General features: G+C 49.5%; 1 protein-coding gene across 1 annotated transcript in view; it reads left to right on the forward strand.

Moving 5' to 3' along the window:
- The window catches only part of SIM2 (SIM bHLH transcription factor 2), a 52,893-nt gene that overhangs the window by 8,545 nt on the left and 17,455 nt on the right, over positions 1 to 26,893 (forward strand). The window contains exons 2-7 of the mRNA XM_047100343.1: positions 778 to 860; positions 3,958 to 4,047; positions 11,452 to 11,560; positions 14,875 to 14,960; positions 19,449 to 19,648; positions 25,226 to 25,332. Of these exons, the coding sequence (XP_046956299.1) occupies positions 778 to 860; positions 3,958 to 4,047; positions 11,452 to 11,560; positions 14,875 to 14,960; positions 19,449 to 19,648; positions 25,226 to 25,332 (675 nt within the window). The remainder of the gene's footprint in view (positions 1 to 777; positions 861 to 3,957; positions 4,048 to 11,451; positions 11,561 to 14,874; positions 14,961 to 19,448; positions 19,649 to 25,225; positions 25,333 to 26,893) is intronic.

Raw genomic sequence — 26,893 nt, forward strand, 5'->3', positions numbered from 1 at the left:
ATCCTCGAGTACTTACAGGGCTCCCACCGCCTTCTGCCCATACCCCCGCAGACCTCCGGCATGTTTGGAGCTGGCCCTCGGGAAACCCACCTCCCCCAAACCCTTCCCAAGCTGGAGCACTTGGATTGGAAGAGGGTCGGTGCTCCCAAGGCGCCTGTAGGGGCTGGGGAGTCCAAGGGATTATGTGAGGTTAATATATGTATCATACCGTACTATTATACGTACTATGCTGGAAGAGCTGCGTCCTGGAAGGTGAGGTCTTTTTCGTCTGGGCCTCTCTGCCTTTGGGAAAATGCCTGTTTGCTGGCAACTCAGCAAAGGGAGGGAGGGAGGGAGGGAGGGAGAGAGGGTCCTTGGGGGAATATTTACAGGTCAAATCAATATCCCCGTTTGGCTTCAAGGATGGCCAATTTCAAAGCAGATTAGATTACTTTGTGGCATTTCAAATAAAACGGCAATTTCAGAGCCGTGAGCACGTTGGCGACCCACGGGAGCTATGGGCCTGGCGAGCTCAGCGTGCACTGGGGGTGCTTGGACCCAAGGCCTCGGCGAGAATATCTCCTCTGGCCTTCTTTCTCTTTAATGCAGAGCAAAGGGACGGTAGCAGGGACACAGACAGCGGCCTGCCTGCGGGGGCCGGGGAGGCAGCCTGGGGGACGCTCGGGACTCCAGTCGGCGCCGCCGGGCACGGATGCAGAAGTTCCCCGTGCTCTGCCTGGCGTGGGGGCCGGTCGATCAGCGTTGCTGTTGACCCATTTGCTTTATTCCTGGATCCAGGTTTAGGAGATGCATGGGGACAGCCGAGCCGCGCCGGGCCCCTAGACAGCGTCGCCAAGGAGCTGGGATCACACTTGCTTCAGGTAAAGCCTCCTTGCGGAGAGGAGTGCCGCCTTGGCCTAAGGCTCTGACCCGTGCCGGGTGGGGCTCCCTTCTTACCCCCGCTGCCAGTCTCAAGGTGACCCTCCCCAAGGAGCCCCAGGTGGGTCAGTAGGACACCATCAGAATGCAGAGGTCGCCAGAGGCAAGGGACAGCTCCTGAACCTCCAGGCAGTTGACGACCCCATTCGCCCCATGGATCTCCCTTGCCCCTTGCTTCCCCCTGGGAGGCCGGGACTGGGGGAGGACTCAGCTCAACCGGAGTAACCTAGGGCCAGCCCCACTGTGATCTGATCCGTCTCCCAGCCTCAGTACTCACTAGACCTTGAGACCTAGGCCTAAGGACGCCCGTGGTCGCAGGCAGGGTTCTTTCCAACCTTACTTCCCTTAGCGAACTTTTGTGGAGCGCTTGCTCTGTGCCAGACGTGTGCCAGGTGCCTGAGCCAAAGAAGGAATGAATTGGGGCTCTGAGCCAGTGTGGCAGTTTTAAAGCCTTTGACAGTCGTGTATGTTTGGAGGGGGTTAAAAAAAAGAAAAAGGCAGCATCTATAATAGAATATTAACGGTTGGCATTTATTGGCAGTTTACTACGGACCAGATTCTGTTTTAAGTCTTACTGTGTGATCCTGGGTCACCACCACCTAGAGTATATTCTATTTTTGGCTCCATGTTTATAAAGGAGGAAATTGAGGCACAGAGAGGTTAAGCAACATGCCTGAGATCACACAGCAAGTGCTGGGGCCTGGTTCATCCCAAGTCGTCCAGCTCTTGAGCGCTGCAGGTCACAACCTGGTGCAGCCTCAGGTGTCACAGAGGGAGCCCTTAATTTGGTTTGTGGTCAGCCGCTTAGGGCCCCCCCCCCGCCCCTGAGTCATTAGCGCCCCCAGCTCGGAGTCATTCAGTCCATGGTTGCTAAAATGCTCCTGACCTCGGATTTCACTCGCGGTGTCCACAGCTCTGGCCGGGTAAGCGTGCACACGACTGGCCATTTCCAAATCAGCAGCTGGCACTGAGTGGGGACAGCAACGCCTAGTGTCCCAGAATCTTTCAAATGCCCTTTACAGAGCCTCATCAACGACCCGATTCATTCCCCCCCACCCGTCATTTGTCTCTGCCATCGAAAAATGCTCACCAAGAGCTGTTTTGCATTTCCACCTTCTATTTTGTGTTTTCTTTAAAAGAAAAAAAAAGTTGGCGACAGAAGGCAGTGACTTGGGTCATCGAGTCAGCCAAGAGCACCGCATTTCGAAAAAAGCGGATCTTTTAAAAACCCCTTTCCCTGAATGTCCTGGTGGGATTTCCGCCCGCCCCCTTGCATGCTCTGAGGAAGAGAGGATCCCGAGAATATTTGAAACCTGAAGCTTTTATAGCATAAAGCAAACGTTGTGGCAGCCTGGGCTGGGAAATGGCGCTCTTGGAGTCTTTCCCGCGCCCTGTGCCTACCCCCTCGCTCGCTTCCAGCACCGTGCGTGGTATTTTGCTTGTTTGATACTCCTACATGGTATAAGTGAACACTAACACCAGGAACAACTCCCGTGGAAACCTGGCGGGCAAAGTCAACTCGCCTCGGTTCCTCCGATGTGCGATGTGCGTTTCTTTAATGCTGGAATGCCGTATGCATGGGCATGTTTGCAGTTAACATACATTCAAGAGAATTCGGTAATCTGAAGCTGCGAAGGTATATCCAACGTTTTCCATTAAGGATATTATTTTTTTAGCTACTGCTGGCAACTTTCAGAATTTAATTACGATGATTTTTCTTTCTCTTTTACTCACATGGCTGACTGTCAGATACCGTTTCAATAAATGTATCTCTTCAATGATTTTGGAGCTAAGCACGAGGGCGCAGATGTGCCAAAACGTTTATAACTTTAGAAATTGCGGTATGTTTTATATTTTTGAAACGGAATTTAGTTGGGAGAATATGTTGTAGCTGAGTTCAGGACGAGAAAGGAAGGCTTATAATCAAGATGTGGATTTCAACCTGAGCATAGGTTGGGACGATGATAGTTAAGTTGGCAAAGAGTGGTTACAGTAAAACTGTACTAGAGACAACAGAATGTAAGGATATCTTTCAAGTTTCACTTCTACTACATTCTTTTTAGGCCCCCCTCCAAAGAGGGGGCAGATTTAGCAAAACCGAAGGTAATCTGGTTTCAATTACATGCTGTAAAAATAGAATTTGTGGCCAGAAATTAATTTGGAATATTTTTTATGGGGGCAGCATTGTGGGTTGTATGGACCTTTCACCAACTTTATTGCTTTTCTTTGGTTCTGGATCTAAAATATGAATGGGTAAATAAAATGCAGTTTCCTTTTTCAAAAATAATTTAGTCTTTTTATCCTTGCCACATATAAATATAATCATTACCTTTTTATTTGTCTTAATTAGCTCTTAAAATTTTACTTTATTTTTTTGAGGGCTGGCCAACCTAGGCAATATCATTTAGGTAGTTTTAATTTTTCAGAAATTGATACTTTTTCTCCTTGAATTTTGCAAAGGTTATTTGATCTCTTGCAAATTCTAAGTAGTTAATTCTGTAGACATAGTCTGTTAAAATAACCGGGTATTTTATTTTCAGGGGAGTGGTAGTGTTCGGAATTTATTATTCAAATGGTACTTAGGGGTAACTAGAAAATTGTGGCAAATAAAGCATATGTCCTAGCGGTATAAAGGACTGCCAATTATGACATAAAATGGTCTATATAGTGGTAGGTTTCCCCCTAAGTACCATAGAAGTCCGGATTTGTGCGAAGTGCTAAAATAACCCTAAACAATAAAGCTACTGCATTTAAACTGAGCATGTTAGGAATTCTCAAATGTTTTGCATGATTTTTGTGATGTGGCTGTAAGATTGTTTTTAAAGTGCTTTAAAAGCATTTGAGAGCCTGGTCCCGGGAATTGCGCCGTGAGCGTTGTAACCCACAGTCCTTCTTATGGCCCTGCACTCCATTTTGCATTGAACAAATATGTACTGATGATAATATTTTATATGTTCCTCCACTCCAGTGATGGCACAATTATTTGATTTAACTCTGATGTGGAGCTGTCACCTCTTACTCTGACACTTTCTTTTACAGACTTTGGACGGATTTGTTTTCGTGGTAGCGTCTGATGGCAAAATCATGTATATATCGGAAACAGCTTCTGTACATTTAGGCTTGTCACAGGTAGGTATTCCCTAATTTTACGTACAACCAAAATACAGAATTAAGTGTTGGCGGACCTTGACAGTCTTGTCCAACTTGAAAATGATTCTGTTCAAGCGTCTGCTTTTGTGTGTGAAATAATCCGAAATTGCAAAATCATCTTCTTAGGCTATCCCGCAGGGCTCTTCGTGTTGCATTTTGAAGGTTTTACTTTCTTTTTCCTTTGGGATTAATGACCAGTAGATCTTTGCAACAGTCAGCTTTGTTCTGAGATTCTGTCTGATAGCCTGGACTCTGCTTCTGCAGTAACACTCTGCCACTAACAAGAGCTTTACAAAGGGAGATTTTTCAGTCCACGCTTGCTGGTCGGCACGTGGTATTGTGAGTTGCCATGAAAGCAAGGGGGAAACTGATGTCGAACATGGATTTTATGCAGACTGTGCTTTGGGGAGAGAGAAGGGGGGGGTGTAGATTTATGAGTGTTCACATGGAATTCAGGGTAATTTTTCCTGAGTTTTTCCAGTTCAGTGGTCGTTTCAGTAAAGCATTTTATATGCTTGTGATAGAAACTCATAAAACTCAGTTTACTACTGTTTTGCTCAGCAAGGTCCTGTTTTCTTTAGAACATTTAAATATTACGGATTTTTCTGCAACTGTCTTCTAAAAGGGGGTGCATCCCATAAAGGAAAGAGGTGCACACAGCTTTATCTATTTGCGTCAAGCCAAGGGTTTGGGGGAGAATTCGGCTGCTGTCTGGGCTCCTCCCAGTGGGGGGAGGGGAGGAGTCTAACTGATTGTTGCCGTTCACATTTCTGATTTAATAAGCGTGGATAGTGGTTCCAAAAGTCACACTTTTTATACATACAGAGACTAAATGTTTCTTTACATTGTGAAGTATCAGAGTGCTTGTGTCCATCGCAACTGAAGACACGCTAGAATTAATTAGATACAGGAAATGGGCTCCCAGGAGGCAGATGAATACTCTGTATTGCACCGGCCCCCTCAGTAGTTACGCCAAAATAAAACATGCCAATTAACGTGGCTGGAGTTTTTTCATTGAAAAACAAAATTACCAATTTGGAAGCCTGCATCTGGTGTATTCCTTTTCTTTTTTCTGCCGATGCATTTTTTTAAAATTTGCTATTTGTTTACAATCTTCTCTTCCAACGTGTATACATCTTTATCCACGCCCAAGGAGGGGGTGGTGTCTGTGCCTACGTTTCTTATGCAAAGTCCTTTAAAGAGAATCTCATATTAAGATTATTTAGTGTTTCCTTTTCTCTTCCTCTTCTCTTCCTTTACGAAACCAGGTCTCCCAGATAAGATTTGCTAAGGCTTGGCTCTTACACTTATGTGACTGATGTTAGTAGTATACTTGTGGAAGAGGAAATACTGTTGGGAACATGATATTTACTATTTATATATTTTCCAAGGTATTATACTCTGAGTTTCTATCTTGCCCTATTTAGAATTATTTAAGGCCCTTTAGTTATAACCATCCTGGTTTCTAGTCCTAATTTGATATGTGGCTGAATGATTTTGAGTAGATTACTTGACTTTTTCCTCATAATTTATCAAATCTTTGGTTAGTCTTATCATAATGTCACAAAAAAGACAAAACAGTTCACGTTCTTTAAAAAGGACTGCACATTGGGGCGCCTGGGTGGCTCAGTCGGTTAAGCGTCCGACTTCAGCTCAGGTCATGATCTCACAGTCTGTGAGTTCGAGCCCCACATCGGACTCTGTGCTGACGGCTTAGAGCCTGGAGCCTGTTTCGGATGCTGTGTCTCCCTCTCTCTGTCCCTCCCCTGCTCATGCTCTGTCTCTCTCTGTCTCAAAAATGAACAAAAACGTTAAAAAATTTTTTAAAAAAAGGACTGCACAAAGATAAAACAGATAAAGTCACTAGTATCAAATACTAAAGTCAGATCTGAGTTCCCTAGCAGTCAAAGCAAAAAGGGAAATGTATAGTTATATGGTTTCATTGTCTTGATAGAGCAGGTACTTAACCTCCCTGAACCATAACTTAAATAAGAAAATAATGCCTGCTCTACCTCTTTTTCAGGGCTGTGGTAAGAAATATATCAAAGTGCCCATTTTATGTGACTTACAAACCGTAGGGAGCTACACAAAAGCCGGGTGTCCCCACGGTTTCATTGGAACTGTACTTCAAGTAGCACAAAAGTTGCTTCAAATAGTGTCCTTTGGTGGGCACATATTAGGACTGCTTAGTCATGTGACAAGGCCTGGCACATGATAAGGCCCTGTGCGCACACCAGGATGGTCTGGTTCACACAGGCTGCTCAGTCTAGTATGATATTCTCTCTCTCTGTCGTTTTTCTCTCTTTATGTGGGAAATGAAATTAATTGTCCATGAACACTAATTAAGAATGAACTGGGGCGCCTGGGTGGCGCAGTCAGTTAAGCGTCCGACTTCAGCCAGGTCACGATCTCGCGGTCTGGGAGTTCGAGCCCCGCGTCGGGCTCTGGGCTGATGGCTCAGAGCCTGGAGCCTGTTTCCGATTCTGTGTCTCCCTCTCTCTCTGCCCCTCCCCCGTTCATGCTCTGTCTCTCTCTGTCCCAAAAATAAATAAACGTTGAAAAAAAAAATTAAAAAAAAAAAGAATGAACAAAATATTGGATAGGTGACCAGTATGCCTCCTGTTCACGATGAATTCTACAAAAGGAAATCCAACCAGAATAATTTAGGCACAATTAAAATTATATTTCCCTTTGGTCACAATGCAGAGAGAAACCTTGGTGCCATAATTTTGGAAGGGCAGGGAGTTATACATGATCACTTTTCAAGAATGTTGTAGAGATGCCTTTTGTTTATTATGTTGCTGGTCGGGAGAAGTGTCACTTTAAAAAAAAGATAAACTGTGTAGAGCGACTGAATTTTTTTTTTTTTCTTGGTCTCTTAGTGGGACTGCCTCAGCATCAGCCTCCAGCTACAAAAACACTTTAATGCAGACGTGAGCCCTCGTTAGTGTCTGGGGAGTGTTCCATGCTGCACTGTTTAAATAAACAACAACAAACCGTTCCCACAAATCTGCCCCCTGCTCACGATTAACTCTGCAGAAGGAACTCTAGGCAGAATCACAATGTGTATTTTTTTCTGTCTTCTTTACTTAAATAGTAAAATGAAGTATTGAATAGGATGTCAAACGTCCAACTTCTCCTTTAAAAAATTTTTTTCGCACCTTTTAGATTATTTTTATTAGTAGCAAAAAGTCAGGCAAGGATGTCAAACATGAAAACTTTATTAAAATAGGCTTAAGGATCTTTTTTTTAATCATCGGAGGTGAAAATGTTAAAATTCTATCCAGTAAGCAGAGTAACCCTTCAGACAGATTTTCTGATGAATAACGATAGCGGTAATAGCTTATATTTACATAGCGTCCTTCTGTGTTCCAAGAACTTTCAATTACTCTCGATGACATTATCTCATTAAGTAACAACATCTTTCACATTAATTCAGGGTTAAACTCTGTGTTAGCAGCTCCTGGGGAACATAAGCTCCTAGGTTTGTCATAATTGTGTGATAATTCACGGCAAAGTGGTGGTGATGTTTTTTTTTTCACATCTGCACTACCTAAATAACTATCTCAATTATCTATTTTGGAGGGTATAAAAATGATTCTTTACGTGTGATAAGCCCATCCTAATTCAAAGCGTTTTATTGAGCTTTCTTTAAACGAGTGTTAGAGTAAGAAATCTGGCAGAGTTTACTATTTTTGTTTTTAAATTAGGAGACACAGTGACCCTTGCTGTCAGACTTTCTTACCAGAAAGTGACAGAGACAACCACAAAGTACAAGTAAGTCTTCTCAGCTCACCATCCAAGTGTTGGGAAACAGAGTCAGGCTTCAGGCTTGAAAATTCCATTCGGTTTATGTGCACGCAAAGGATACGTAATAATTCATATAGTCACGTTTATATCTATTTGGAGGGGTAGAGTTGGGGAAGCATTCTTTATCCACACAGGTTTATTAGATGGTTAGTTCCATGGTTTTTTGGTTGGTGTAATTAACTTATTTATATTTGAAAAAGGAAAAAAGCCCTGTAAAACCTGCTGTGTGTTTCCTCAGACACTTTTAAGTATCCCTGTGGTTTAGATTTCCTCACCAAAGTTGCATGTATTATATAACATCTAGGTAACTAATGTAAATTTTCAAGCAACTATAGGTATGTGTGAAATGGCCATTTATGAGACATATAAAGGAAAATGTAATATTTGAGATTGTGGCCGGAACCACAACCGTAAAAATAGCCACGGCATTGTTTGGGGCCATAGACCTAATCCTTTCACTTTTGAAATGAAGAGAAAGGACAGCGTTTTATGTTTGTTGACATAACTTGAACCCTGAAACCCAAACCATCTTATTTTAAAATGCTTAATTTACCATAGTCAGCAGAACGCCCAAAGCAGAGTAATGTGCATTTCCAGAGCACTGGGTGACTTTCCCCTTCTGACCCAGAATATATCCATTTAGTGCTGTATTTATCATATGTAGTTTTCTTGGCAGGAAGGAAAGGTATTCAGCAAAACATAAAAACGCTCTTAGTAGGAAAGCAATTCATTTTGTAGTTAGCAGCGTTTTACAAATACTAAAATATCACATTGAGGGTCTGTTTTAATAAGGTTGATGTATGAGACCTGGGGAGTTTTATAGCGACAACTATAATTTTTTTTTTTTTTTTTTTTGGTGAGGTAGCCACATTTCTTTCAACCATTCAAAAGCACGAGTAGATATGTAAATACAGGAAACACCATGTCAACCATAATTTTGAGTCAAGGTCAGCACTGTTTTATCATTCCAAAATTTGTTCTCTAAAAACATTTCCGTTATTTGAAGACCATTTTACTTCCTGGACAGACTTAGAGTTTATAATTGACCCAAGTATTCAGCAAATCAAGCCTCTTCATTCACGGACCTTCTCTGTTCTTTTTCCAAACGCATATGGCGAGAATGGGATCTTTGAAAACAGATGAAGCTACTTTAGGATTAAAACGCAAATCGAATCCCTATAAGCAGAGATGCAAATCTTTCTGCAAGTTTATAAATACGTTTCAAAAGACATGAGTTACTGGGACGTCCGGCTGGCTCAGTCACAAGAGCACGTGACTCTTGATCTTGGGGTTGTGAGTTCGAGCCCCATGCTGGGTGTAGAGATTACTTAAAATAAATAGTTAAATTTTTAAAATAAAATAAGAATAAAAAGATGTGTTTTTTTTTCCTAAGTAAGAACTCAGAGCAAACTAGAATACTTCTTTTTTCCCTCAAAAACATGCCTAAGGGAAAAATGATGGACCAACACAAAAATAGTTCTCATTATTTTTTTCATTTTAAGAACAAGCTGTTGAAATTGTAAATCAATTAAAAAAAAAAAAACAGCTCCCTTATTAGCCTCTGTCCCTCTCCACCTGAGAGAGCTTCACAAGGAGCCCCCACTGCTGTCCTCAGGGAAGAAGAGATTGTCCTGTCCCACGTGGCTGACTTAACATCTGCTGGTTTATCGAAATTTTTTTAAGGATGAACAGAAACGACTTGAAAGAAGAATGTTTTCCTTTTATTCCTTATAGTTTGGAGTGAAATTACATAATAACTTTTGTCACAGGAAAATCTCCTTTCGGTCATTAGCAAAGTGCGGGTTTGGGAGGCGAGTGTCCAGGAGGGAGGCAGGGAGGCTCTCTGTAACGGGACTCCCTCCGTGGCTCTGTTGGCACGATATTGGAAAGAAACATTCCAGGAATAATGCAGAAAACAGAACTGCGAAAGCCGTTTTAGAGACAAGATGCCTTAGCGGGCCAGAAACATAATTTGTTCTGCATAAAATGGCAACTCATACGTCTTAAGACATTGGAAGAGCTGGCTCAGAGGACAGGGTAAATTACTTCACCTCTCCATGGCCGCGTGGTCCCAAGTAAAGAGCTCGTGGCCTTGATGCTAATTTGAAACGGTGGCTCCCAGGAGAACTTGTCCATTAAATTGCCTGGCTGCCTCCGTCCTGCTGCGTGAGGTGGCACGGTCAGAGCTGCCCCTTTACAGAAGATCGTGTCGTCTCTGCTCTGCTCGAGACCAGTGAGCCTCCCAACAAAACATGTGGTTCACAACACACTTAAAAATAACAAGGGGGTGGTTAGGGACAGAGCACTCACAAGCCTGCCTTTGCTCTTTTAGCTTGCCCTCCTCTCCCCGTGGGGCAGAGCTAAGAGAGTTCATCAGACCTGCCCAAGGTTCTCTGCCTCCCGAGGGCATTTTCTCGCAGGCTTTCAGTTTCTTCCACCCTGGGCCTGGGGGCTCTTCCTGGCCGTGGCCATCAGTGCCCTGGGCCCCTGATTAATCCCGGATGCACTGACACAGCCCTCATCTATACTGGTGTACCTCTAATATAGGATCCACCCGGCACTGCTCAGAAGGCCGTTGTGATGGTCAGAGTTTCTGGAACATTCTGTACCACTGCCCATCTTTAGATGGGGTAAGGGGATCCAGGCCTTGAGACTCTAATATCCCCTATCATGGCACTTATGCTTGGGAGGAACAGTGGAAAAGTTCTCGTTCAGGCATCGAATCACCAGGGACCTCTGTGGATAGGTCATAATGATGCTATTTCCTAGAGACCCCCATCCCTGCAAGGCAGGGTCCTGGCCAACATCCACATGGCCTCTAGGCCTGCCGTCTTGTCCTCTGCAGGGTGTGCCTGGAAGTAGGTGCTGCACAAGTGCTGGGGTCGCACCCCCGAGGGACATAACCAGCCTGTCACATGGCTGTCTGGAGCGGGCCCAAACCTTCCCGCAGGTCCCGCAGCCTCCCCGCCACACCCGTGGGCGGGAGCCATCGGGCAACACAGTCATCCCAGACTCGGAAGGCCAGGGACACGTTTCCAGCCACGTGAAAGAGGCCCGGCGGTGCCTGAGGGGCACAGCTCAGAGCTGATGGAGAAATTAACTGGAACCCCTGTGGCTCCCACTTGCTCAGCCTCTGAGAGGGCAGACTTGGCTCTCACAGGGACGATAGTCTGGACTTAGCAGCTGGTGTCCCAGCTGGCCAGTCCCTTCAGGCAGCATGGGAGTGCGGGGGGAAGGGCAAGGCCCTAGCTCCAGTCTGTTTTAAGCTGTCTCCTGTATAAAAGACACTGCCTGGGCCATGGGGGTCACCCACCTCCATGACACCTTTTCATCCTTCACTTCCCAGTTCCTCCTGCTCAGAACTGTCTTGGCTTTGACCCCAATCCCCATGTGGGAGGCGGTTCAGAGCGCTGCTTGATGAAAGCCACACGTTTCTGCATGGGGACAAGGTGTGGGTTGCAAGGAGAGGTCGGACCCCCGTCCCTGGTGGTGCCTACCTACGGTGCACCTTCCCCTTCCTCCACCCAGGCAACCCCGAGGGGATTTCTGACCCTTCCCTTCCCTCTGTGGCAGGTGGAGCTCACGGGCAACAGTATTTACGAGTACATCCATCCTTCCGACCACGACGAGATGACAGCTGTCCTCGCGGCCCACCAGCCCCTCCACCATCACCTGCTACAAGGTATTTCCTCCAGATGAGAAGAAACCAGAATGAAAACCAGACAAAGCACTCTCTCTCTCTCTCTCTCTCTCTCGCTTGCTCTCTCTCTCTCTCTCTCTCTCAGTGTGACCTGAGGGTTTTGCTTCCTGTGTTGCCAAGGAGTGGGGGAAGCATGACTGGGGCCGCCCAGCAGGGCCTCTCCAGAAAACACACAGCACGGGGCATTTGCTTTTATGCCTCTGTCCTTTGAAGCAACACTATGGATCTCATTTCTCATGCCAGAGACCACGTGAGGTGCTGCAGGAGGTAAAGAAACATGGTCAGAGGCTTCTCCCCTAAAGTGCTCTTGGTTTAGAGTTCCAGGGACACAATCTAGACCTGGACTTCTTCACCAGAGGGCCCCCAGATGGAACTCAGGGGGTCTGTGAAACTGCATGGGAAGAATTACATCTTTATTCTGTCTGACTGAATTCCGCTTTTCCTTTGCATATAGACTGTAGACTGTCTGTCCCCTTAACTCTCACTAGAACCCACGGCTTTGCCCACGAGAATCACATGTGTTCGTTTCACTTTACGGTGTTCTTGTAGGTACTTAAACATATCACTGGGGCTCATTGTTACTTCAAAATTTCAAGAGTTATGAGCCTGCTACTGGGTCTTGTTATCTCACGTGTTAATAAACCAGCACATTTATAACCATATCACTACTTGTTTTAATATTTTGGTAACTGTTTTCAACACAGCTGGTTCCATTTGTGATCTCATATATTTTATCTTCGGCACTTAAAAACATTATTCTGGGTAGAGATGCCATGGCACGAATCAGTTAAGAAGCCCTTGTCTAGACGGAGGCAGGTGCACCTCCCCAGCCTGTCTCCGTGTGGGGGCAGGTTCCTCCACCTGACAGTCCCATCATTTAACACATATTGACTGGGTTCTATGGTCATAAGCACCGTGTTAGGACATGATGTGGCTTGACTATTCAGTGAAGGGTGAGGAGCACATCATTACACAAATGACTTCCTAAGTTATAATTGCAGTGCATGCTGGGAAGACAGAGAAGAACTTATTCGGGGGGCCCTGGGCTTGTAACTCCGTCTGACAGTCCAATGAGACCAACCAGCATGTTGATCGATAGGTCTCTTGTCTGCTCCGGACTATAGTATCCCAACTTGGCCAGACTTCCCCAGTAGAACAAAATGCGAAAGGAGAAACGTGAGGCAGGGTGAGAATGGGGTCGCCAGCCAGAGAAAAGCTCGAGTTCCACTCTTCCTGCTTCCTCCTGGGGAGGCTGTTCTAGGCTAGAAAGAGAGACTCTGGAAGAGCCCACTCAGTTTTATTTCATTTAAAACATTTTTATAAATGTGTTATTTATTTTTGAGAGAGAGAGAGAGACAGAGCATGAACGGGGGAGGGGCAGAGAGAGAGGGAGACACAGAATCGGAAGCAGGCTCCAGGCTCTGAGCTGTCAGCACAGAGCCCAATGCGGGGCTCGAACTCACAAACTGTGAGATCATGACCTGAGCTGAAGTCGGAAGCTTAGCTGATGCCCCAGAGCCCACTCAGTTGTAAAACCACCTGCAGATTCAACTCTGTGCACCCCCAGCCCCCACCGGCACGTTCTAGCCCCAGCACTAGTCGCCGTAAGCCTCACGTTTCCTTATGAGGGAGAGAGATTGCTGTCCTGGGTTCTGAGCTGGCAGCTTGCTTTTAGCCATGGTCTGTGACTCTTAACTCCTTTCAAATGGTCTGGCTGCATAAAGGCACACAAATAAGACCCTGAAGAAGTAATTTCTAACAAAATGAGGTCTGGGGGGGGGGGGGGAATGTACCTGAATCTCATTCTTTCACTGTGGGGCTGTTTAAAGCTGGAAGAGGCGGTGGGAGTCTTGGAGAACTCCCTAAGAATATTGGGTTGTTATTGTTCTAGAAAGTTCCACAGCGTGTTAATTACATGGGCCTGGGCGCTTTCTCACTAGCTCTGGTTTCCCATCATCCTTCTGTGTCACAGCCTTAAAAGGGTGTTTGTAAAATGACAGCGCATGAGTCTTGGGAATATCATGAGACCCTTTCAATCCCAGTCTCTGTGGGGTTCATGTCTCAGGCACAGCAACAACACAAGAGAAGCACAGAGGTCTAAGAGATGGGGTGGCCCCCGGATTCATTTCCACCCAAGTGTGCCAGGCCTGAGGTTCACAGGCACTCAGACCCCTCCCTGGCTTCTTATCCATGGAGTTGTTTTTGTGCGTCTGAACTTGCCCCATCGTGTCATGGTCATTGTATTGTTGGCTTTCTCCAAAGCTCCATGGTTAATTACCGGGTGAAGTTTTTTTAGACCTCAGTGCTTGGCTGGATATGGTGCAGACAGGCAGCCACGTTACAGGGAAGCCTCATGTCTCACAGACCATAGCCTGCTTGCAGAGGAATCGTGGGTAAATATGGCCACCCCTCCAAGCAGGGGGAAGGGAGGAGCCTCATAGGCGATGGCTGGGAGCCTTGCCTCTACTCCTAATGGTAACCTTTCTTTAAAAATTAATCTATTAACTGCCACCAAATAACTCTATTTAGCGTGGAGTGACCTCACCCTTACCCGGGGGCATGGACACATCATTCCAGAGAACTGGCATCTGCTCCCTAAAGCAGGTTTAGTTTCCTTTGGGGACTCACTTGCATTTGCACTAGTGAGGTCAGAGACTGGTGGGTGAGGCCTTTGGCCCTGCCAGAGAAAGACCGAATGGGGAGGGTAAGAGCCCTGAGAAAGGAGGGGGCTACGTATGAGGGCAGAGGCTTTGATCTGGCTGAGGGGGTTCCGCATTCCAAGGCAGTCCCGGGCAGTGTCAGGGCCCCGTGGCTGTCTCCCTCTGCTGGGGAAAGAGCTGTACCTGTGAGCCCTTACTCAGTGTCCTTTACCCTGAGGGCAGCCAGATGCTTCCGGGCCTTCCTGGCCAACCCAGGCATCCACCCCAGGACTAGCCAAGGCGATTCTTTCGGTGCCAGGCCTCTCTGTGCCTGCCAGGAGGGGGCCATGGGCATGCCGAGGGGGGCTGGGCCCACTGCGCTTACAGTCCTCACCTTGGCCCCAGGTGGCTGTTTCCTGAGTTCTTGCTGTGGCCGAGTTTCCAGCTGCCTGCTTCTGGAGCAGGACTGGGGCCAGTCTCCCCACCCCACCCAGGTCCCCGCCCCAGGCAGAAGCTCCCTGGGTCAGGGTCGGGGCATTCTGGGATGAGGCTTCCGGCTGCCCCATCTGGTCCTGAGCGTCGACTGATATTATTGGGACAAAATCGGGGGAAGCATCGTGGAACAGTTGGCCCATCTAACCTCACTCCTGCTTTCAGAGTACGAGATAGAGAGGTCCTTCTTTCTGCGAATGAAGTGTGTGTTGGCGAAAAGAAACGCGGGCCTGACGTGCAGCGGATACAAGGTGCGAGGAGCCTCGTGTCGGGGGAGGGAAGGAGGAGGGGGCAGAGGAGGGTCTGAAGGAGGGGGCAGAGGAGGGTCTGAAGGAGGGGGCAGAGGGTCTGAAGGAGGGGGCAGAGGAGGGTCTAAAGGAGGGGGCTGAGGAGGGTCTGAAGGAGGGGGCAGAGGGTCTTAAAGAGGGGGCAGAGGAGGGTCTGAAGGAGGGGGCAGAGGAGGGTCTGAATAGGGAGCAGAGGGTCTGAAGGAGGGGGCGGAAGAGGGTCTGAAGGAGGGGGCAGAGGAGGGTCTGAAGGAAGGGGCAGAGGAGGGTCTGAAGGAGGGGGCAGAGGGTCTGAAGGAGAGGGCAGAGGAGGGTCTGAAGGAGGGGGCAGAGGAGGGTCTGAAGGAGGGGGCAGAGGGTCTAAAGGAGGGGGCAGAAGAGGGTCTGAAGGAGGGAGCAGAGGAGGGTCTGAAGGAGGGGGCAGAGGAGGGTCTGAAGGAGGGAGCAGAGGGTCTGAAGGAGGGGGCAGAGGGTCTGAAGGAGAGGGCAGAGGAGGGTCTGAAGGAGGGGGCAGAGGAGGGTCTGAAGGAAGGGACAGAGGAGGGTCTGAAGGAGGGGGCAGAGGGTCTGAAGGAGGGGGCAGAGGAGGGTCTGAAGGGGGCATAGGGTCTGAAGGAGGGGGCAGAGGGTCTAAAGGAGGGGGCAGAAGAGGGTCTGAAGGAGGGAGCAGAGGAGGGTCTGAAGGAGGGGACAGAGGAGGGTCTGAAGGAGGGAGCAGAGGGTCTGAACGAGGGGGCAGAGGGTCTGAAGGAGGGGGCAGAGGGTCTGAAGGAGGGGGCAGAGGAGGGTCTGAAGGAGGGAGCAGAGGAGGGTCTGAAGGAGGGGGCAGAGGAGGGTCTGAAGGAGGGAGCAGAGGGTCTGAAGGAGAGGGCAGAGGAGGGTCTGAAGGAGGGGGCAGAGGAGGGTCTGAAGGAGGGAGCAGAGGGTCTAAAGGAGGGGGCAGAAGAGGGTCTGAAGGAGGGAGCAGAGGAGGGTCTGAAGGAGGGGGCAGAGGAGGGTCTGAAGGAGGGAGCAGAGGGTCTGAAGGAGGGGGCAGAGGGTCTGAAGGAGAGGGCAGAGGAGGGTCTGAAGGAGGGGGCAGAGGAGGGTCTGAAGGAAGGGGCAGAGGAGGGTCTGAAGGAGGGGGCAGAGGGTCTGAAGGAGGGGGCAGAGGAGGGTCTGAAGGAGGGGGCAGAGGGTCTGAAGGAGGGGGCAGAGGGTCTAAAGGAGGGGGCAGAAGAGGGTCTGAAGGAGGGAGCAGAGGAGGGTCTGAAGGAGGGGACAGAGGAGGGTCTGAAGGAGGGAGCAGAGGGTCTGAACGAGGGGGCAGAGGGTCTGAAGGAGGGGGCAGAGGGTCTGAAGGAGGGGGCAGAGGGTCTTAAAGAGGGGGCAGAGGAGGGTCTTAAGGAAGGAACAGAGGAGGGTCTGAAGGAGGGGGCAGAGGAGGGTCTGAATAGGGAGCAGAGGGTCTGAAGGAGGGGGCAGAAGAGGGTCTGAAGGAGGGAGCAGAGGAGGGTCTGAAGGAGGGGGCAGAGGGTCTGAAGGAGGGGGCAGAGGAGGGTCTGAAGGAGGGAGCAGAGGAGGGTCTGAAGGAGGGAGCAGAGGGTCTGAACGAGGGGGCAGAGGTTCTAAAGGAGGGGGCAGAAGAGGGTCTGAAGGAGGGAGCAGAGGAGGGTCTGAAGGAGGGGGCAGAGGAGGGTCTGAAGGAAGGGGCAGAGGAGGGTCTGAAGGAGGGAGCAGAGGGTCTTCACCGGTTTGTATTTTGCTTGCTACTCAAGAAAATCTGCAGACAGAAGGCACAGGGACCCAAACATGGGACAACTCTCTAGTGACGCTGCTCATGCAGCAGGTAGGGGAGCTGGTGTCGTACAAGGAAACTCCAGGAGGACTGGGTTTCGTCATCTGAGACCACGAATAAGCGTGGCGAAGGGTAGAATGTCACCCTGGCACGTGCACTTGGTGTTTCACACGGGTCGGCGGCCCCCAGAGGCCGCTGAGGATCCACACCCTGGGGGCGGCAGTGAGCGTTCAGAGCCCGGACATGTCGCTCCTCCCCTCGGAATGTTTCGCCAAGTCCAGTGGTGACGACTGTGATGTGCTCGACTAATGATAGACCTGTTCTGAGGAGCAGCGAGGCTTCAGCAGCAGCATCTCATCTACTTAACTAAAAAAAACAGTTTTTTGATAGAGAGAGTGCAAGTGTGGGAGGGGCAGAGAGAGGGGGAGACACGGAACCCGAATCAGGCTCCAGGCTCCGAGCTGTCAGCACAGAGCCTGATGAGAGGCTCGAACCCACAACCTGTGAGCTCATGACCTGAGCCAAAGTCAGATGCTTAACCAACAGAGCCCCCAAGGTGCCCCATGTCTACTTAATTTAATTAACAGTCATAGCAGCCCTCTGAAGGAGTACTGTTGGCCCCATTTTATGATCCTCAGGGACGCAAGCAAGGAAGGGAGAAGACGGGCAGAGGCCCGCAGGCTGCATTTCTCCGGCAGATGTGGCCTCCTGCTCTGGCAAGTTCTGGAATCCAGGAGCAGGTCCCCCGAAGAGCCCACGGGCAGCCCCAGAATCAGCACCCCCAGACGGAAGGGCCGGTAGGGGGAAGCGTGCACTGAGCGTCCCCTTCCAAGCTTCTGATTCCTCCCTGGCGTCTGAAGTTACTGTTTCTCCCTCCTCAGAGGAGAGAGGTGCTAAGCCCATGGCTCCGGAGATGGAGGGGATGGGGGCCTTTGTGCAGGAGCATTTGCATGTTAGAAAAGGGTGGGGGAGAGAAAGGGGACAGCTTTGTGCCTCTGAAGCTTATTCTCTTTCTGGAACACCCCTCCTGAGCTCCTCCCCACCCCAGGGGCTGCTTCCCCTTCAGCATCTCCTCGGCCCTCTCCTTTGAACTCCACACTGAGCTCTTCTTCCCTTTGACTTTACCCCACTCTCTTTTATAGTTTGGGGGATACATTTTTTGTTTGCTGACCCAAACTCGAGGCCTATTTCGACCAGGGTTGTGGGGAGCCCCCCACCCCGTGCTGTCCTGTACCCAACAGACTTGGGTCTTGAATTGTTTCTGCCACTTACTAACCGTCTAATCGTAAGCAAAACACATCGCCTGTCTTGTCCTCAATATCCTCCTCAGTAAAATAGGACAATAGACCAGAAGGATTTCAAGATCTGTTGCAGCCCTAAAGACTGAATGCGTTCAGCAGTCCTGGAGGAAGAGAGCTGAAGATTTTAGCTGTTCATCACTGCTGTCATGATCCTTTCGAGATTTTACTGATCCTAACTTATATAAATGCTTCCAATATGGAGGCTGAAGGTTGCACAAATGTTCCTGTTTGACATTTGGAACACTATACCCTCTCTCCTGCATGGTTTGTTTTTTGTGTTTTTTTGTGTTTTTTGGCTATAACAACCAGAGGTTTCTATATAGCCTCTCTGGCTTTTTGCTTATCATAAGGGAATAAAATCTTGACCTATAAATAAAGTAAATAAAAACACATTAAGAGGAAGGCTTTTTTGATCCTACTGAATGAATTCTTTAAATTTTTTTTTTTAATTTTTTTTTTCAACGTTTATTTATTTTTGGGACAGAGAGAGACAGAGCATGAACGGGGGAGGGCCAGAGAGAGAGGGAGACACAGAATCAGAAACAGGCTCCAGGCTCTGAGCCATCAGCCCAGAGCCCGACGCGGGGCTCGAACTCCCAGACCGCGAGATCGTGACCTGGCTGAAGTCGGACGCTTAACCGACTGCGCCACCCAGGCGCCCCTAAATTTTTTTTTTTAATGTTTATTTATTTTTGGGACAGAGAGAGACAGAGCATGAATGGGGGAGGGGCAGAGAGAGAGGGAGACACAGGATCGGAAGCAGGCTCCAGGCTCTGAGCTATCAGCACAGAGCCCGACGCGGGGCTCGAACCCACGGACTGTGAGATCATGACCTGAGCTGAAGTCAGACACCTAACCGACTGAGCCACCCAGGCGCCCCTCTACTGAATGAATTCTTAACGTACTGGAATGGTATAGCTTGTCAAGTGATATAAATGTCAAGTTGACAGATGTCAAATCCAGTCCCATTGGGGGACGAAGAACGTAAAGTGAGTGTCTTGGAACCAGAGGTTAGCTTCCCATGGTGCCTTTGTTTGCTACCTAATAGTGGGTTTGGTGATGAGTTAATTAGGTATCAATCCATTACATATTAGAGTCTCAACTCGGGGAGTTACTGGGGCAGAGTCAATTGGATAAGACGACCTTACATTTGATTGCAGTACTGTTTCCTAAGGAAGAAGCATCACTTCGTGTCTTCTGAGCAATGAGTTGGGTGTCGTCAGCATGTTGGTGTGACCTTTGTGGGGTCACACCAGCTCCGTGGAGGCTGGGCCGGGGAGAGTCCAGCGTGCCCAAGAGAGCCAGCAGGCTCAGAGCCGGGAGGAGTGGGTACCGGTCTAACCCCTGGGCTGACCCTGCCCTCTGCTTTGCCAGGTCATCCACTGCAGCGGCTACCTGAAGATCAGGCAGTATATGCTGGACGTGTCCCTGTACGACTCGTGCTACCAGATCGTGGGGCTGGTGGCCGTGGGCCAGTCGCTGCCACCCAGTGCCATCACAGAGATCAAGCTGCACAGTAACATGTTCATGTTCAGGGCTAGCCTTGACCTGAAGCTGATCTTCCTGGATTCCAGGTGAGTTTGGCACCTGCTGCTGCTGCAGAATTCCAGAAGACACTGACGGTGGAAACTGGCCTGAACGCTGTGTTGTTAAGCCAAAATGTAACGAGGAAATAAGCCGTACTAAGAAAGGGAGTTAGGGGACGCCTGGGTGGCTTAGTTGGTTAAACGTCGGACTCTTGACTTGGGCTCAGGTCATGATCTCATAGTTCCGTGAGTCTGAGCCCTGCACTCTGGGCCGTAAGCCCAGAGCCAGTTTGGGATTCTCTCTCTCCCTCTCTCTGCCCCTCCCCTCCAAAATAAATAAATAAATTAATTAAAAAAAAAAAAAAAGGGCGCCTGGGTGGCGCAGTCGGTTAAGCGTCCGACTTCAGCCAGGTCACGATCTCGCGGTCTGTGAGTTCGAGCCCCGCGTCAGGCTCTGGGCTGATGGCTCGGAGCCTGGAGCCTGTTTCCGATTCTGTGTCTCCCTCTCTCTCTGCCCCTCCCCCGTTCATGCTCTGTCTCTCTCTGTCCCAAAAATAAATAAACGTTGAAAAAAAAAAAAAATTTAAAAAAAAAAATAATAAATAAAAAAATAAAAAAAAAAAAAAAGAATGTGAGTTAGAAGGGTATTTAGTGGAACCAAGCCAGGAATTGAAAGAATTGATATCAGCTTTAGTACTTAAAGAGTAGCCAGCTTCTCCAGGTGCTGAGTACTTGTTGTATATTATTTATTTATATTTTCATCATCTCACTGGAGTTGGAGCTGGAAATAAGTGCTGTGGACACAAGTTAGCCTTTGTTGAAGGCCTGCGATGTCAGGATTCTGCCTTGTGTGTCCGTCAAGTAGGTGGGACCTTAAGGCAAAGAAAAGATTTTGCAATGAGCTGGTGGGAAGCCATCGGAGCTCTGATGGCCACAGAGCTGAGGCTGAGAGCAGACAGGTGGCCTTTGCCGGGAAAAGCTGTGACTACAAGCTCAGTGGGTGTCCTGTCTGGGCTGGGAGGACACCTCTGGCTGGCAGTGAGGGCGAAGGTACAGTGGCCCCTGAACTGTCTGTCCCAACCGCCCTTCCCCTCCTCCCTGAGAATGTCCGCCCATCTGAGGATCTCTTGCCAGAGAGAGAAGGGAGAGCGAATGAGGCAAAAGCACTAATTTGTTGTTTCGCTTGGCCTGCCGAAGCTGGCCACACAGGGGAGGTGTGTGCTGGAGAAGCCGTGGCCTGTCCCCCAGGAGGGCTTGCCGGCTTCACGTGGCCCCAGGCCCTTGGGGCTTCCTCCACCTACCATTTTCTTTTTTTATTTCTTTTTTATTTTTTTTAATGTTTATTTATTTTTGAGAGAGAGAGAGAGCACGAGCGAGGGAGGAACAGAGAGAGAGGGAGACAGAATCTGAAGCAGGCTCCAGGCTCTGACCTGTCAGCACAGAGCCCAGTGCAGGGCTTGAACACATGAGACGTGAGACCACGACCTGAGCGGAAGTCGGGCGCTTAACCGACTGAGCCACCCAGGCGCCCCTTCCGCCTACCATTTTCTTATCTGTAAAAAGGTCAGCCTCACCCTGCCCGCTCGGCTACCCACAGGCTGTTAGGAAAGATGAAATTTGATAATAGATGTGAAGCATTCGTGAAAGTAAAGCCTGGAAGCACTTGGGTGGCTCAGTTGGTTAAGCATCCGACTTTGTCTCAAGTCATGATCTCACAGTTTGTGAATTTGAGCCCCGTGCCAGGCTTTGTGCTGATGGGTCGGAGACTGGAGCCTGCTTTAGACTCTGTGTCTGCCTCTCTCTCTGCCCCTCCCCTGCTTGCACTGACTCTCTCTCTCTCAAAAATAAACACTAAAAAAACAAACAAACAAGCAAGCAAAAGTAAAAAGCTGATGCACCTAGTCCTTTAGAGTCCTCAGCTGTACAGGAAGGGACAAGTGTTCAGAGACCCCACTTTTGCCTTTCGGTGTGTGTGGCCAAGCTGTCTGGGAGAAAGGAGGTATATATGTGTGGGTGTACATGTATATACGTATATACACACATATGTGTAAATATAAATATAAAATTTTGCTAATATTTATTGATTTTTCCCACCTTTTTATTCTGGTAAAATATACGTGACATAAAATTAACCATTTTAACCAGTTATGGGAGAAAACCAAACATACCTGGTTAGGGGCGGGAGACAAAGACACAAAGTAGCCTAGTTTATCATTAGTGAACCTCAGAGCCTTTCAAAGGTAGAGAAATGACAAGGGTTGGCCTGACAGGCTTGCCGTCGTGCTCCCAGAAACTCCAAGCAAAGAGTACCCAAAACTCTTTGCGGGAGGGAGGCCAGCACCTTGGGGCTGGTCGGACTGACAAATGCTGCCCTACTGCATCGAAGACAGAGGCACCTGCCACCAGAGGGGCCCTGGGCGGGTGGACTGTCTGGGCCCATGGTGGCAGCATGAGAAGGAGTTCTTTCTGGATTCAGGGGCCACTTCTAAAAGTGAACGGAAAGGAATTTTGGCCGTCCCAGCTCATTACTTTAGAAACTTGGGAGGATACGACCAGGTTCCCCCTTGTTACCTCTGTCTCCTAGTTTTTCCTTGACGATTCGAGGAAAAGCCTCTGAGGCCTGGTGAGTTCTCTAGAAGAGGAAAGAGAGAGGTCTCCCCAGAGGAGAGATTTCAGATCTTCTCAAATTGTTTGAAGCACACAGCTTTGAAACACAAAGGACAAATGGAGGGCTTTGCAGAAGAGGGTGTTCGAAGGTAGCTCAGAGGCCAGACTGCTCCTGAAGGAAACAGGAAACTGTTTCTACAGAAGTCCCCTGCTGTTCTCCCAGCTACGTACCAGGAAGCTTCTAACAGACCTCCTGAACTCCTGTCGTGTAGATGTTTCAAGGGCTCAGAGACAAGCTAGAATTCCTCGAACTCACTCTGGTCTCCAGTCTGTTGCAGTTCGGTCTCCGAGGGGCCGCTGGGGGTCAGGGACAGAGGACAGCAGAATGGCCCAGCAGGGTGGGAGATGTCAGCTCCTCCATCCAAAGCCCAGAAGCCACGGCGACGGGTTGGCCTGAAGCCCAGCAGCCCTGAAGTCACAGGGCCCTGGGTGGGGGGCCTGCAGGGGTGGGGGTGGCCACTTGGCCCCCCACCCAGTGTAATCCCAGACACAACTGAACTCAGCATAACCTGAAATTTGGTTCAGAGGGGTTTTGTGGTATTTCACTTTGAAACTGTAGCTGGTGCTTTTGCTAAGGATGGGTGAACCCAGCCATGTTTGGGGTTTGGCAAATCCCTCTGACAGGTCTTCAGACACTGGAGGTTTGGAAAAAACCAGGAGGGCATGCTGCCAGACCCTTCTCTTTCCCTTTAATTTTTAAAGCCAGTGTGCGCTTTGATGAGAAACTTAATACATGTGTTTCTGATTCATTTACACGTTCGGGGCTGTTGTTCTGTAACTTTACTTCCAAAGGGTCTGGGAAGCCTCTTTCGTCCCCACACCGTAGAGACGCCTGGTTTTCTTTTTCTTCGGGGGGGGGGGGTGGTGAGGAAGCCAGGTCTCAGTTTTCCTGCCACACTGTTAGACTCCGATGGGGCCTGAAGTTCTAGATGGCCCTTAGATAAGTCCCCGAGCCCGGAAAGGCCTGCACAGGTTCCCTTTCCACCGACCTCCAGCCCCATCTCCTTCCCGCCCTGGAGGAACACCATGGAAATGTGTACACCAAATAGTGAGCGGTTCCAGGGAAATATGAGGCTCTCCGAGATTTACGACCCGGAGCCCGCGCAGAACTCGACAGAAAGGGGAGCGCGTTATGGAACGAAAGTGAGGTCGAGTTTCCCCGTTGAGTTCGCAACTGACATTTCAGAGACAAGCCAGCAGGACCCCCCGGTCCGGACCGTCCTCAGGCCCCACCTCTGCCCCCTCGGGACTGACTTCTCACCAGGACCTCCCTTCCTCTGGAAAAGCTTCCTGTCCTTCTCTTTCATCTGTTCTTCAATATCTGTCACCAAGGCTTTTTGGCCACCTCTTCCAAGGGCATAGTCACCGGGTCGGTTGCCCGGGGCCCTGGGAAGTGACGCCACTGCCACATGCAATTTCCACCTGCGGATGGAGTGATCGAGACGCCACGGATGATGCGGTCTCGGACGCTGGGAGCCACTTTTCCTCAAAGAGCTGATGTGGGAAGTCAGTATTCCTGGAGCCTGATGAGAACAGAGAGGCGGTAATGGCATGAGGGCACCGGGCACGCGTTGCCCTTCTGCCAGCGAACGTTATGATTTACCCCGCAGCCACAGTATTTTCGGGTGTTGTCGTACTAGTTTTTGGACGCTGCACGAGCCTCCGTTGATCGGACGCGTTAATGTCTCCAGTTCTTCTGCAGATGCTCCCGCCCGACCAAAACCTCGTGAGACCGTTGTGCCAGGTAGCAGGGGCCAGTGGAAGATAAAAAGGCTCACACACACAATAGCCAGGACGTGGGAGCAGCCCAAGCGTCCATCGGCGGACGGACAAACAAAACGTGGTATCTACATAAAATAGAACATAATCGAGCCATAGAAACGAATGGCATTCTGTCCCACACCACAACGTGGGTGACCCTTGAAATCAGGATGCCAAGTGAGAGAAGCCAGACACAAAGGGACATCTACCAGGTGGTTCCACTCATCCGAGATATCTAGAATCGACAGATTCCTAGAGACAGAGGGAGAGGGAGGTTACCTGTTGTGGGGGGAGGGGGCAGGGGGCAATGGGGAGTTCTGAAGAACATCGTGGTTGTAGTTATTGCCACTACGTGTAGACATAAAAATGGTCAAAGTGGCAAAGGTTGTGTAATGCATATTTTTCCACAATAATTTTTTTAAAAATTTAAATGTTTATTTTTGAGAGAGACAGAGAGACAAAGTGTGAGTGGGGGAGGGACAGAGAGAGAGGGAGACACAGAATCCGAAGCAGGCTCCAGGCTCCGAGCTGTCAGCACAGAGCCCGACGTGGGGCTTGAACTCACAAACCGTGGGATCATGACCTGAGCCAAAGTTGGGACTCAAAACTGACTGAGCCACCCAGGTGCCCTGATTTTTGAGAGAGAGAGAGAGAGAGGGGCAGAAAGAGAGGGAGACACAGAATCCGAAGCAGGCTCCAGGCTCTGAGCTGTCAGCACAGAGCCCGAGGCGGGGCTTGAACCCACGAACTGTGAGATCGTGACCTGAGCCGAAGTCGGACGCTCCACCGACTGAGCCACCCAGGCGCCCCCACGATAATAATTTTAAAAAAGGTTCCCACTGGACTGTCACCCAGAAGCCACTGGAAAGTAGTTCTTTCTCCCATCAGAGTTCACTCTTAAGCGCCCCCAGACAAGCTTCACCCTGAAAAAGGAAAACATTTGAAGCCACCCCAAACGTTCTTCTAGCCAGCAGTTTCAGAAGAACACTCCTGCCCATGAATAGTGCTACATCCTGCACTGGGCTAGCGTTCAAAGCCTTTCTCCTTGTAAAAAAAGATCATTCTCGGTTTCCAAAACCAACATCACCCCCCACCCTGAGCCTTTTAGCACTTGATTAGTTGGCAAAACCAATATTAGTTCAAATGAAAGGCAACCTACAGAACAGGGTAACACACGGAGCCACTGTCCTCCCCCAGGGTGACCGAGCTGACCGGGTATGAGCCGCAGGACCTGATCGAGAAGACCCTCTACCATCACGTGCACGGCTGTGACGTGTTCCACCTCCGCTACGCGCACCACCTCCGTGAGTACCTCGCTCACCGGGCGGGGCCGGGGGCCGGGGCTGGCCAGGGAGGGGGTGGCCAGAAGCGGGGCGGGAAGGCCACCCTTGTTTGGTACAATAGTCCTCCGTTGTGCACACATGAATTCTAAACCTCAGACTGACCCCCTCCACCCCTCCGTTTAGCACAGCTACTGGTCAGTTCTCAAGCATCCAGGCTTACCTTCCAGTGAAAACTCTGGCAGGTGTGGGATGGTGCAGAAGTTGCTGATTCGAGATGGTGGGTGTATTTGGAACCTAGCTTTCTCTAGGACATCTGGACACGTTTACACAAAGCCAACAGCAGAAGCACCAACACGTACAGAGCCCTTGCTCCTGTGGGGCACCGGCTTAGGTGATTAAAGATGTTACTAACCCAGTGAAGGAGATTCTCCTGTTCATGATCCTCCTATTCCTACTGAGGATGCTGAGGTTCAGAGAGGTTAAGCCACTTGCCTGAGGTCACACAGTGAGAGGCTGGAGAGTCTGGAGCCAAAGCAGCCAGGACCCGGCCCCCGACCACTGTCCACCACCCGGCTGGGAGGCTCAGGGGAGACCACAGGTTCCCAGGATGGGAGAAGTCAGCATGGAAAGAATGAACAATCAGTATTGGATTGGCCAGCGCAGAAGGTTTGGTGAACATCTGGACGGGGAGGGGGGTGGGGCTCTAGTCACTGAAATGTTCAGAGAAGTGACACTTCTCTTCTAGAATCCAAATCAAGGCAGCAAATAACTGGCACGGGGCGGGATACCTCACGTCCAGCCCTCCATGCCTGGACTCAGGGGTGCTTGCTAACGGGGTGCAGGTGGCCGGAGTAGCCAGCTCTGCAGGGCCCTCTGGGTGGAGAGGGCAGGTGATTGCTCCGAAAACCCCAGCCCCGGGGGTCCCCCGCCCCATTCCGTGGAGGCAGGAGCATGGCAGGAGCCCCGATATCCAGCAAGGGAGCTGGAAGCAAGCCCCCAAATTACCTGCAGGAAGGGATCCTCTTCCAAGTGGGGCTCCACTGGGAGGAATTAGGCCTCTAAGCACAGAGAATGAAAACTTACGGAATTGAAAGTCTTCGTTTTAAATCCCATTTCCTCTCTCTCTCGAACTACCTGGCTAACAGAGGAGCAGGGATTTCCGCCCTGCCACCACCTGGGAGAAATAAATACAGTTTGTGTTTGGGAAGTGTAACGAAGGCCACAGCGATGACAGGGCTCCTGTGTCCCCAACACAGAACGGAAGCTTTTCACGTATCCATTGTTTTTTGTGTTTTTTTAAACTTTATTTTGTATTTATTTTGAGAGATAGAGAGCAAGCAGGGGAGGGGCAGAAAGAGAGAGAGGGGGGGAGAGAGAGAGAATCCCAAGCAGGCTCCACACTGTCAGCGCAGAGCCCTATGTGTGGCTCGAACCCACAAACCGAGAGTTCGTGACCTGAGCCAAAGTCAAGAGTTGGATACTTAATGGACTGAGCCACCCAGGTGCCCCTCACGTATCCAGTTCGGGGCGCGGGGCTGGCCCTGTGTCCATTTCCCAGATGAGCGGTGACCCTCACGGGTGG

This window comes from Lynx rufus, unplaced genomic scaffold (genome assembly GCF_022079265.1).
Source record: "Lynx rufus isolate CCGP_SWC_20201006 ecotype Redwood Valley unplaced genomic scaffold, mLynRuf1.p SCAF_5, whole genome shotgun sequence".
In the NCBI taxonomy this organism is placed as follows: domain Eukaryota; kingdom Metazoa; phylum Chordata; class Mammalia; order Carnivora; family Felidae; genus Lynx; species Lynx rufus.